This window comes from Oncorhynchus tshawytscha, linkage group LG05, assembly GCF_018296145.1.
Source record: "Oncorhynchus tshawytscha isolate Ot180627B linkage group LG05, Otsh_v2.0, whole genome shotgun sequence".
In the NCBI taxonomy this organism is placed as follows: domain Eukaryota; kingdom Metazoa; phylum Chordata; class Actinopteri; order Salmoniformes; family Salmonidae; genus Oncorhynchus; species Oncorhynchus tshawytscha.
Window position 1 is genome coordinate 4,867,631 of NC_056433.1, and position 14,067 is coordinate 4,881,697.

General features: G+C 37.5%; 1 protein-coding gene across 1 annotated transcript; it reads right to left on the minus strand.

Moving 5' to 3' along the window:
* Positions 1-3,258: 3,258 nt before the first annotated feature.
* Positions 3,259-10,453, minus strand: baalcb (BAALC binder of MAP3K1 and KLF4 b). Its single transcript, XM_042321356.1, has 4 exons — positions 10,320-10,453; positions 8,233-9,719; positions 6,765-6,958; positions 3,259-4,123 (listed from the first exon to the last, which is right to left on the minus strand). Exons 2-4 carry the CDS (start codon positions 8,417-8,419, stop codon positions 3,941-3,943), a joined length of 564 nt encoding a protein of 187 aa, XP_042177290.1. The 5' UTR covers positions 8,420-9,719; positions 10,320-10,453; the 3' UTR covers positions 3,259-3,940.
* Positions 10,454-14,067: the final 3,614 nt, after the last annotated feature.

Below are 14,067 nucleotides of genomic sequence, written 5' to 3' on the forward strand. Positions count from 1 at the left end.
AAGTCAGTTAAGAACAAATTCTTATTTTCAATGATGGCCTAGGAACAGTGGGTTAACTGCCTGTTCAGGGGCAGAACAACAGATTTGTACCTTGTCAGCTCTGGGATTCGAACTTGCAACCTTTCTTCCTTTGTTCCTCAGTCTTCCCGCTCTTTCACTCAAACCCAGCCCCTTTTCTTTTGTGTAACCAGCTGTCATATCTGTTCTGCCCACTACGGACGTTTTCCTTTATGACCTCATTTGTAATCAAGTTATGATTAATTATGTGTATGTGTAATTCTGTGTGATTAGTTAGGTAGCTAGTAAATACATAATGAAACCCAATTTTGTATTTCTGATTCAACTTGTTAGCCAGGGTTCGTGAAGATAACCAAGAATTTACAACTTTCAGATGAGACTGAAATAAGGTGACGATTAATATTGACTGCTATTGATGTAAAATATCACTAGGTCTTTAAGAGTTTATTCGGAAGATAACAGCTCTATAAATCTTATTTCGTGGTGCCCCGACTTTCTAGTTAATGACATTTACATGAGTAGCTCAATCAGGTAATATTAATTACAGAGAAAGGATTTTATAGAATAGCATGTCATATCACTTAATCCGGCAGAGCCAAAGACAGGACACTGTTAATATGTTTTGATGATGCCATTACTTTGACACGTACAGTACCGGAATGTGCATGTGTCTCTTCTTTTAAGTGTATTCTTCAAAATCCACTTTTATGATCCTGGTGATGTCAAAATGTTTATGCGCCGGAATGTAGTTCAACATTATGCACAGTGGACAGTCAACCAGTGGACAGTCAACCAGTGGACAGGTTGGACAGTCAACCAGTGGACAGTCAACCAGTGGACAGGTTGGACAGTCAACCAGTGGACAGTCAACCAGTGGACAGGTTGGACAGTCAACCAGTGGACAGTCAACCAGTGGACAGGTTGGACAGTCAACCAGTGGACAGGTTGGACAGTCAACCAGTGGACAGGTTGGACAGTCAACCAGTGGACAGTCAACCAGTGGACAGGTTGGACAGTCAACCAGTGGACAGGTTGGACAGTCAACCAGTGGACAGGTTGGACAGTCAACCAGTGGATAGTCTTCCAGTGGACAGGTTGGACAGTCAACCAGTGGACAGGTTTGACAGTCAACCAGTGGACAGGTTGGACAGTCAACCAGTGGACAGTCTTCCAGTGGACAGTCAACCAGTGGACAGTCAACCAGTTTGACAGGTTGGACAGTCAACCAGTGGACAGTCAACCAGTGGACAGGTTGGACAGTCAACCAGTGGACAGTCTTCCAGTGGACAGTCTTCCAGTGGACAGTCAACCAGTGGACAATCAACCAGTGGACAGTCAACCAGTGGACAGGTTGGACAGTCAACCAGTGGACAGTCTTCCAGTGGAGAGTCTTCCAGTGGACAGTCAACCAGTGGACAGTCAACCAGTGGACAGGTTGGACAGTCAACCAGTGGACAGTCAACCAGTGGACAGGTTGGACAGTCAACCAGTGGACAGGTTGGACAGTCAACCAGTGGACAGTCAACCAGTGGACAGGTTGGACAGTCAACCAGTGGACAGTCAACCAGTGGACAGTCAACCAGTGGACAGTCTTCCAGTGGGCAGTTTTCCAACCAAAATGATCTACAGATGGTACAAACATTTAAAAAATTCTAGGAAGTGACTTAAAAAAGGAAAGGAAACTACAAAGAAGTCCCTATATGTTAATTTATTGTCATTACTCAGTACAACTGTATACTGTCCATATTCATAAACTTGAACCAAAGAGTTAAGCCAAAATGACCTGACAAAGTGTACTTACAAGCTGTTACATTAAAAAGTACAAATAGGTACCAAGATAATCACACTGAGGCAATATGTAAATTAGTAAAACACCATTGAAATACTGCTTAGTCAACCCTTTTGTTGTACACTGTTTTGTTTAAACTAATATCTAACCAATCAGATGAATTGTGTATTGTTTAAACCAAGTAAATCCTAAGCCATTGATAACAACTTCATTGTGTTTCAATTGAATTAGAATTTGAGATAAATACTATGTATAAATTATATGAAGAGAGAGAAAACATATGTATTTCACCACCGTCTGCTACACAGTGTTTCCGTCTAAAACTTCCGGAGAATTTCATTGAGAATCTGCTGATGCTACTGTAAGCATTCAATAGACCAGGGAAGGGAAACTTTGATTGGGGGTGGGGCCACAAAAAATCAGAACTCATTATTTAAATTTGGGGGGAGGGAATTTATCTGAGGGCCTTCAAAAGTGGGGGTGGCCCATTCCTGCACTAGAGGAAGGATTTAAATAATCACACCTCACAAGTCAATCTGTTTGAAACTAAATTGTCTCTCTGATTGAATCAAGCTCTCTTCATGTAGAGCTCATACTAGATATATAGTGGCACGACCTCTTAATCAAGCCATTCAGTCACTAGTTTATAATGTCACTAGTACATAAAGTCATTAGTTTGTAAAGTCACTAGCTAGTTCATGAAGTTTTGTTCACAAAAAGTGCCTATTTATTAGAAGACATACCTTCTTGTAAACATCGTAGTCTAAAAACAGTTTTTTTCATCCATCAAAGACCAAACAAACACTGCCCAACGAGTTGCCCGTAGCAATCCTAAACATTTACAGTACATTACAAAACTAGCTACTTCAAGACATGTTTCCTATTTAGGAACATTAGATTATGATACGTCTTCAATATGGCCGATCATTCAGCCGCTACAGTGCAGTTCAGTGCAGTTCAGTTCAGTGCAGTTCAGTTCAGTTCAGTGCAGATCAGTTCAGTTCAGTTCAGTTCCTACCAGGTCAAAGTTGTACTTATGCTTAAAATTATTATTTTTTTTTTACATCTTGGTCCCAAGCCCAGCTTATAAAAAGCATTCATCTTCGTTAGACAAAGTCACAAACTCTCTCATCCTGACAGCATTTGGTGTCAGGCCCGTAGAGGTATCTCGTTTATCAGGTCTGGTCCCAGGTAGAGATAGCGGACCAATTGTGCCACGGATTCAAACCCTCTATCTCTATAATCAAATCATTATCTTTTTTTTCATCCTCATGAACCTCAAACAGCATTTTGGTATCATTGTTTCTCTACCCCTCAAAGGAAAGTCCATTCAGCAATACAGTCTTTCTCACAGCGTTCATTGTCTTTCCAAACCACGTTCTGTCATTGTCTTTCCAAACCACGTTCTGTCATTGTCTTTCCAAACCACGTTCTGCCATTGATTTTCCAAACCACGTTCTGCCATTGTCTTACCAAACCACATTCTGACATTGTCTTTCCAAACCACGTTCTGCCATTGTCTTTCCAAACCACGTTCTGCCATTGTCTTTCCAAACCACGTTCTGCCATTCTTTCCAAACCACGTTCTGCCATTGTCTTTCCAAACCACGTTCTGCCATTGTCTTTCCAAACCACGTTCTGCCATTGTCTTTCCAAACCACGTTCTGCCATTGTCTTTCCAAACCACGTTCTGCCATTGTCTTTCTAAACCACGTTCTGCCATTGTCTTTCCAAACCACGTTCTGCCATTGTCTTTCCAAACCACGTTCTGCCATTGTCTTTCCAAACCACGTTCTGTCATTGTCTTTCCAAACCACGTTCTGCCATTGTCTTTCCAAACCACGCTCTGCCATTGTCTTTCCAAACCACGTTCTGTCATTGATTTTCCAAACCACGTTCTGCCATTGTCTTTCCAAACCACGTTCTGCCATTGTCTTTCCAAACCACGTTCTGTCATTGTCTTTCCAAACCACGTTCTGTCATTGTCTTTCCAAACCACGTTCTGTCATTGATTTTCCAAACCACGTTCTGTCATTGATTTTCCAAACCACGTTCTGCCATTGTCTTTCCAAACCACACTCTGTCATTAGCTTTGTCCCCTGTTACCCCCTCAGACCTCGGTGTATCACAGTGTTATTCCCTAATGTTCCTACTACGTCCTTCAGCCACGTCCTTCAGGCCCTCCATAGGCTTCATGACCTCAAAGGTGGTGAGGGACTTCTCCTTAATTTTCCCACTCTTGTCCACATGTCTGATGCTCTGTGTCACTGTGATGGTTACCTGCTTCGTGGACATCCTGTTGTCTTGCCATTTAGTCTGTGGGGGGAACAAGGGTAACTCTTTATGAATGTGGTATATATGTGGTATATACACTACCAGTCAATAGTTTGGAAACACCAACTCTTTCAACGGATTTCTTTATTTTTTTACTATTTTCTACATTGTACAATAGTAGTGAAGATGTCAAAACGATGAAATAACACATATGGAATCATGTAGTAACCAAAAAAGTGTTAAACAAATCAATATATATTTGATATATTCCTCAAAGTGGCCACCCTTTGCCTTGACGGCAGCTTTGCACACTCTTGGCATTCTCTCAACCAGCTTCATGAGGTAGTCACCTGGAATGCATTTCAATTAACAGGTGTGCCTTGTTAAAGATTAATTTGTGGAATTTATTTCACTCTTAATGTGCTTGAGCCAATCAGTTGTGTTGTGACAAGGTAGAGTTGGTATACAGAAACGACAGTCCATTATTACTTTAAGACATGATGGTCAGTGAATCCGGAAAATTTCAAGAACTTTGAACGTTTCTTCAAGTGCAGTCGCAAAAACCATCAAGCGCTATGATGAAACTGGCTCTCATGAGGACCGCCACAGGAAAGGAAGACCCAGAGTTACCTCTGCTGCAGAGGATAAGTTCATTAGAGTTACCTGCACCTCAGATTGCATCTGAAATAAATGCTTCACAGAGTTCAAGTAACAGACACATATCAACATCAACTGTCCTTTGGTCTGATGAGTCCAAATGTGCGATTTTTGGTTCCAAATGCCATGTCTTTGTGAGATGCATAGTAGGTGAACGGATTATCACCGCATGTGTGGTTCCCACCGTGAAGCATGGAGGAGGATGTGTGATGGTGTGGAGGTGCTTTGCTGGTGACAGTGTCTGTGATTTATTTAGAATTCAAGGCACACTTAACCAACATGGCTACCACAGCATTCTGCAGCAATACGCCATCCCATCTGGTTTGCTCTTAGTGGGATTATCATTTGTTTTTCAACAGGACAATGACCCAACACACCCCCAGGCTGTGTAAGGACTATTTGACCAAGAAGGAGAGTGCTGGAATGATGCATCAGATGACCTGATCTCCACAATCACCGGACATCAACCTAAATGAGATGGTTTGGGATGAGTTGGACCGCAGAGTAAAGGAAAAGCAGCCAACAAGTGCTAAGCACTTTAACACTTTTTTGGTTACTACATGGTTCCATATGTGTTATTTCATAGTTTTGATGTCTTCACTATTATTCTACAATGTAGAAAATAGTAAAAATAAAGAAAAGCCCTTGAATGAGTAGGCGTGTCCAAACTTTTGACTGGTACTGTGTGTCGTATGAATGTGTTGTGTTATGTTGGTACTCTTCAATTGTTACTAAAGAGAGAATGGTTTGTCACCATTATAGGAAAAAAAAACAGTTTAGATAAGCAAACATAATAATTTTTGGTATTTGAAAAAAGATATACAATATATTGCTTATGGATGTGGTATGTACGGGTTATGAATGTGGTATGTACGGGTTATGGATGTGCTATGTACGGGTTATGAATGTGGTATGTACAGGTTATGGATGTGGTATGTACGGATTATGAATGTGGTATGTACGGGTTATGGATGTGGTATGTACGGGTTATGAATGTGGTATGTACGGGTTATGGATGTGGTATGTACGGGTTATGAATGTGGTATGTACGGGTTATGGATGTGGTATGTACGGATTATGAATGTGGTATGTACGGGTTATGGATGTGGTATGTACGGGTTATGAATGTGGTATGTACGGGTTATGGATGTGCTATGTACGGGTTATGAATGTGGTATGTACAGGTTATGGATGTGGTATGTACGGATTATGAATGTGGTATGTACGGGTTATGAATGTGACTTACTATTTCCTCAGTGATAGAGTTGACTTACTATTTCCTCAGTGATAGAGTTGACTTACTATTCCCTCAGTGATAGAGTTGACTTACTATTCCCTCAGTGATAGTTGACTTACTATTCCCTCAGTGATAGAGTTGACTTACTATTCCCTCAGTGATAGACTTGACTTACTATTCCCTCAGTGATAGAGTTGACTTACTATTCCCTCAGTGATAGAGTTGACTTACTATTCCCTCAGTGATAGAGTTGACTTACGATTCCCTCAGTGATAGAGTTGACTTACTATTCCCTCAGTGAGAGAGTTGACTTACTATTCCCTCAGTGATAGAGTTGACTTACTATTCCCTCAGTGATAGAGTTGACTTACTATTCCCTCAGTGATAGAGTTGACTTACTATTTCCTCAGTGAGAGTTGACTTACTATTCCCTCAGTGATAGAGTTGACTTACTATTCCCTCAGTGATAGAGTTGACTTACTATTCCCTCAGTGATAGAGTTGACTTACTATTCCCTCAGTGATAGAGTTGACTTACTATTCCCTCAGTGATAGAGTTGACTTACTATTTCCTCAGTGATAGAGTTGACTTACTATTCCCTCAGTGATAGAGTTGACTTACTATTACCTCAGTGATAGAGTTGACTTACTATTTCCTCAGTGATAGAGTTGACTTACTATTTCCTCAGTGATAGAGTTGACTTACTATTCCCTCAGTGATAGAGTTGACTTACTATTCCCTCAGTGATAGAGTTGACTTACTATTCCCTCAGTGATAGAGTTGACTTACTATTTCCTCAGTGCGTAGGACGCTTCTTCTCTGTACTGTGACAGGTGAGGGCTGAAGCGCCTGGTTGTGGGAGGGCAGTATTGCAGGGTGGGCACTCAGCTTTACATTGTTCAGTCCTGCTTCAGACATGTCAGAGCACACCTGTAGATAGGCCTGGGCTGGGGCAGGCAAGCCGTCTTCAAAGAAATCTGCAGCTAGAAGAAAACACCTTTAATGTCCCCCTTTATCGACCAGTCTCTTGTGCAGTGGGCTCCCAAGTTGCACAGCGGTCTAAGGCACTGCATCTCAGTGCTAGAGGCATCACTACAGACACCCTGGTTCAAATCCATGCTGTATCACAACTGGCCATGATTGGGAGTCCCATAGGGCGGTGCACAATTGGCCCAGTGTCGTCTGGGTTTGGCCGGAGTTGGCCGCCATTGTAAATAAGAATTTGACGTTTTCGAACAACTTCTAAATTTGACATTTGAGAAACATGGATGAACGTCTAATTCTGATGTGAGACTGTGAGAGCTGGTTGAAACACCACTGCTCGATGCATAGGTTAGTCACATCTGCACTACGTGAATGAGTCATGCAGCCTAAACATTGTTTTCTTGTTACACATGGTAATGGATGATAATGGATCTCCCTTAGTGACCACTAAAATCCTTACTATTTCCATGGCAACTACAGGCCTTTTGGCAATGTTTTCAATCTTTGCTGGCTTCAAACACATTCCACAGAAGGCCTAGTGTCTGCGGAATTTAGGGTTTTCCTTTCAATTAAGACCTAGACAACCAGGTGAGGGGATTTCCTTAATAATCAGTGACCTAGACAACCAGGTGAGGGGATTAATTTAATAATCAGTGACCTAGACAACCAGGTGAGGGGATTTCCTGAATAATCAGTGACCTAGACAACCAGGTGTGGGGATTAACTTAATAATCAGTGACCTAGACAACCAGGTGAGGGGATGTCCTGAATAATCAGTGACCTAGACAACCAGGTGTAGGGATTAACGTAATAATCAGTGACCTAGACAACCAGGTGAGGGGAGTTCCGTAATAATCGGTGACCTAGACAACCAGGTGAGGGGATTAACTTAATAATCAGTGACCTAGACAACCAGGTGAGGGGAGTTCCTTAATAATCAGTGACCTAGACAACCAGGTGAGGGGATTAACTTAATAATCAGTGACCTAGACAACCAGGTGAGGGGAGTTCCGTAATAATCAGTGACCTAGACAACCAGGTGAGGGGAGTTCAGTAATAATCAGTGACCTAGACAACCAGGTGAGGGGAGTTCCTTACTAATCAGTGACCTTAAGTGAGGAGTGAAAACCTGCAGACACTCGGCCCTCTGTGGAATGAGTTTGACACGTGTGCCCTACTGTACATAGTGCAATACTTTGGACCAGAGGTCTATATAGCAAATAAAATGGCGTTTCAGGTGCAGCCTAAAGCCGAACCAGGTAGGTTCTCTTACCAGGTGTGATGGTTTTCTCAGAGACGAAGCTTTCAGATGAGTTCTCAGAAGGGATATCCATACTCTGTATGGAGGAGAGTGGGATGTCTGTGTCTGTACTGGTCAGCCAGGTAGATTCTGTTTCCTTGGTCCAGCTCTCCAGGTACCTAGGCTCCAGAACATCAGTCCTGCTGCCACCACACCCCATGGTGCTTCCTATAGTTCCCCCTACTTAGGGAGGGAGGGACAGACCAGGTTCTCCTCAGACAGAGAAAGAGGAGGGAGAAACACAAACGGCGGGACTCTGGCTCTTGGGTCCTCTCAGACAGAGACAGACAGGTACCTCCTCTCAGACAGAGACAGACAGGTACCTCCTCTCAGACAGAGACGGGAAAATGAAGAGACAGACAGGTACCTCCTCTCAGCGGGCGCAGAGAAGGGAGGGATCAGAGCTGTGGATTCTGTGTTTCAGAGGTGATTTGGAATCCCACTCTCTTGAAGAGATAGCCCTTACTGGGACTCGTAAGCCCGGATGTTGTAACCCTAAGTTAACTCTGATGTTGACCTCTGACCTTTGGTCTAATGGGTTGGTGAGTCAACAGGAGACCAGGATGTCCTCTTGGTCTAATGGGTTGGTGAGTCAGCAGGAGACCTGGATGTCCTCTTGGTCTAATGGTTTGGTGAGTCAGCAGGAGACCTGGAAGTCCTCTTGGTCTAATGGGTTGGTGAGTCAACAGGAGACCAGGATGTCCTCTTGGTCTAATGGGTTGGTGAGTCAGCAGGAGACCTGGATGTCCTCTTGGTCTAATGGGTTGGTGAGTCAACAGGAGACCAGGATGTCCTCTTGGTCTAATGGGTTGGTGAGTCAGCAGGAGACATGGATGTCCTCTTGGTCTAATGGGTTGGTGAGTCAGCAGGAGACCTGGAAGTCCTCTTGGTCTAATGGGTTGGTGAGTCAACAGGAGACCAGGATGTCCTCTTGGTCTAATGGGTTGGTGAGTCAGCAGGAGACATGGATGTCCTCTTGGTCTAATGGGTTGGTGAGTCAGCAGGAGACATGGATGTCCTCTTGGTCTAATGGGTTGGTGAGTCAGCAGGAGACCTGGAAGTCCTCTTGGTCTAATGGGTTGGTGAGTCAGCAGGAGACCTGGGGTTGATTGCAATGTACCAAATACATGAGATCTAAGAAAATAATCTGCCAGATGTCAAGAAATCAGCAGGAGATGCAATCCTCTCTCAAGGGGAAGGCTGAGGTGGTTTGTAGTGGCATTCACTACCAGTACCCATTTGTTCAATTTTCCGCCATTTTGTTAAAATCACTTCAGTTGATTTGTTTCAGCAAAATTGTTGGGGTCTTTTTTTCTACAGATTCCTGTTCCTCTGCAGGTGAAGTAGGACACACAGTGGGCGGGTCTTACATCTCACCTGGCCAACCTCTGCGCCTGCATTATCAACACCCCATTGGTCCAATGACATATCAGTCTGTCAGGGAGCCTGAGGGGTTTTGCCTCGGGAAAAGATGGAGAAAGCATGTCAACTGTGCATGTCATTTGTTGTGCATAAGAAAGTTACATCTTGTTGTGTTATTAACTGCTGTTTTATGATTTAAATGAAATGCCTCAAGCCTATCTGACACAGCAAGTAGGGTGACTGTCATCTTAATTGATTGTTTCCATGTCTAATATTTGGCTGTTTTTTTGGACGTTTTTTTGTGCAAAATGAAAATTACTGTTTGGGATCTTGAAATCACACTGACATCATAACCAACGGAAATGTCATATATATATATATATATGGTAATAATATATATATTATTTTTACCAATCTATCGAAATACCGTATGCATTAGCGATGTATTGGCACACGCCTGTAATAACAGTACGACAGTACGACAACACAGAGCACCACATCTATGTCGTTGTGGGCCATAATAACATCACAATAAATCAGTGACGTTTCAATAGAAAATTAGACAGATGCGAAGGAAGAAAAAAAATATATGAACGTGAATGGCTAATATTCAGCTGTAAGAAAGGCTACCCTTTTCGTGTGTTCATCTGATATAAAAAGCAATAACAATAGTCTTGCGCTTGCATTCATTTACTCACTATCCACGGACATCCACCGGGTTCCTCTTTTTCCGCCTGACCTCTCCTCCTCGCATCCCTCCTTTCAGAGCGAGTAGCCTTCCACCAGAGCCAGTAGAACCACGGGGGCAATAATGACACTCCCCCTTCACCGTGTGTGTGTGTTACGCGCGCGGGGGCTGGCGCTCGCAAGCGTGAACGAGCCTGCCCTATGCGCGCATATTAGTGCTTGTAGCCAATTTGAACATTGATAGCAGAAATGCCACGTCATCTGCAGTCTCTTGATTTGTGTCTCACATATTCTCCGTAATGGGGCTATAGTGAAAAAAACATACTGTCATTTATTAGACCTTCTTCTCGCATCACACTGGATTATATTTACAATGTGCATTACAGGTAATTACATTGTAATTAATTGCTATTTGAAAAATATATTTGCATTCCTTATTTTACCTGGCTACTCAGAGTACATTGGAACTCAAATCAACTAAAGTAAAAGCAGGTCATGATGCTGGATGTAAAATCCCTGACACACCTACTCTCTGCTCACTGTGAGGCATCTGTGTATGAGTCAGATGTATTGTGTAACGCTAAAGAGATGAAGTGCATCCCAAATGGCACCCCATTCCCTAAATAGTGCACTACTGTTGATGAGGCCCATAGGACTATGGTCAACAGGGAATATGATGCCGTTTGGGAAGCTCCCATTATGGTCCTTGTTCTCCTACACAGAAAAAAAAGGGTTCTTCAGCTGTCCCCATAGGAAAACCCTTTAAATAACCCTTTTTAGTCTCAGGGAGAACCCTTTTGGGTTCCATGTAGGACTCTTTCCACAGAACCAAAAAGGGTTCTCTGTGGAACCAAAAAGGGTTCTCCTATGAGGACAGCTGAGGAACAATTTTGGAACTGTTTTTTTTCTAAGAGTGTAGAGCTGTATGTTCTTTGTTATCCATTCATAGATTTTATTTTACATTATACTATACATTATATATTATACATCATATTATAGATGGACTTTATAGATTATAATATAGATTTTATTTTACATTATACTATACATTATATATTATACATCATATTATAGATGGACTTTATAGATTATAATATAGATTTTATTTTACATTATACTATACATTATATATTATACATCATATTATAGATGGACTTTATAGATTATAATGTAGATTTTATTTTACATTATACTATACATTATATATTATACATCATATTATAGATGGACTGTATAGATTATAATATAGATTTTATTTTACATTATACTATACATTATATATTATACATCATATTATAGATGGACTGTATAGATTATAATATAGATTTTATTTTACATTATACTATACATTATATATTATACATCATATTATAGATGGACTTTATAGATTATAATATAGATTTTATTTTACATTATACTATACATTATATATTATACATCATATTATAGATGGACTGTATAGATTATAATATAGATTTTATTTTACATTATACTATACATTATATATTATACATCATATTATAGATGGACTGTATAGATTATAATATAGATTTTATTTTACATTATACTATACATTATATATCATACATCATATTATAGATGGACTGTATAGATTATAAGATAGATTTTATTTTACATTATACTATACATTATATATTATACATCATATTATAGATGGACTGTATAGATTATAATATAGATTTTATTTTACATTATACTATACATTATATATTATACATCATATTATAGATGGACTTTATAGATTATAATATAGATTTTATTTTACATTATACTATACATTATATATTATACATCATATTATAGATGGACTTTATAGATTATAATATAGTTTTTATTATACATTATACTATACATTATATATTATACATCATATTATAGATGGACTTTATAGATTATAATATAGATTTTATTTTACATTATACTATACATTATATATTATACATCATATTATAGATGGACTGTATAGATTATAATATAGATTTTATTTTACATTATACTATACATTATATATTATACATCATATTATAGATGGACTTTATGGATTATAATATAGATTTTATTTTACATTATACTATACATTATATATTATACATCATATTATAGATGGACTTTATAGATTATAATATAGATTTTATTATACATTATACTATACATTATATATTATACATCATATTATAGATGGACTTTATAGATTATAATATAGATTTTATTTTACATTATACTATACATTATATATTATACATCATATTATAGATGGACTTTATAGATTATAATATAGATTTTATTTTACATTATACTATACATTATATATTATACATCATATTATAGATGGACTTTATAGATTATAATATAGATTTTATTTTACATTATACTATACATTATATATTATACATCATATTATAGATGGACTCTATACATTATAATATAGATTTTATTTTACATTATACTATACATTATATATTATACATCATATTATAGATGGACTTTATGGATTATAATATAGATTTTATTTTACATTATACTATACATTATATATTATACATCATATTATAGATGGACTTTATAGATTATAATATAGGTTTTATTTAACATTATACTATACATTATATATTATACATCATATTATAGATGGACTGTATAGATTATAATTTAGATTTTATTTTACATTATACTATACATTATATATTATACATCATATTATAGATGGACTTTATAGATTATAATATAGATTTTATTTTACATTATACTATACATTATATATTATACATCATATTATAGATGGACTGTATAGATTATAATATAGATTTTATTTTACATTATACTATACATTATATATTATACATCATATTATAGATGGACTTTATAGATTATAATGTAGATTTTATTTTACATTATACTATACATTATATATTATACATCATATTATAGATGGACTGTATAGATTATAATATAGATTTTATTTTACATTATACTATACATTATATATTATACATCATATTATAGATGGACTTTATGGATTATAATATAGATTTTATTTTACATTATACTATACATTATATATTATACATCATATTATAGATGGACTTTATAGATTATAATATAGATTTTATTTTACATTATACTATACATTATATATTATACATCATATTATAGATGGACTGTATAGATTATAATATAGATTTTATTTTACATTATACTATACATTATATATTATACATCATATTATAGATGGACTTTATAGATTATAATATAGATTTTATTTTACATTATACTATACATTATATATTATACATCATATTATAGATGGACTTTATAGATTATAATATAGATTTTATTTTACATTATACTATACATTATATATTATACATCATATTATAGATGGACTTTATAGATTATAATATAGATTTTATTATACATTATATTATAGATCGACTTTATAGATTATATCATAGATTATATTATAGATCGACTTCCACAGAATACTCTCACTGCACACAATCTGGAAAATATTTACGTAACTACAGTTGTGGCCAAATATGTAAAAAAAAAAAATTTGATTGAAGAAATAGGAATGTATAAAAAAAGGACAATTGTGACAATACATTTGCACGCAACTGTACATACATAAACATAAACACTTTCCAGATTGACTTTATACAATCTATAATATAATCTATAATATAATGTATAATATAATGTATAATAGAATCTATAATATAATCTATAATATAATCTATA

What these genes read in the sequence shown, in the direction of transcription:
- baalcb (XM_042321356.1), bottom strand. Translation starts at nt 8,419, where the DNA reads ATGGGGTGTGGTGGCAGCAGGACTGATGTTCTGGAGCCTAGGTACCTG. An exon ending in TGAGAAAACCATCACACCTG is followed by an intron (nt 6,959 to 8,232) that starts GTAAGAGAACCT and finishes GTTTTCTTCTAG; the next exon opens with CTGCAGATTTCTTTGAAGAC. An exon ending in TCCTACGCACTGAGGAAATA is followed by an intron (nt 4,124 to 6,764) that starts GTAAGTCAACTC and finishes TTCCCCCCACAG; the next exon opens with ACTAAATGGCAAGACAACAG.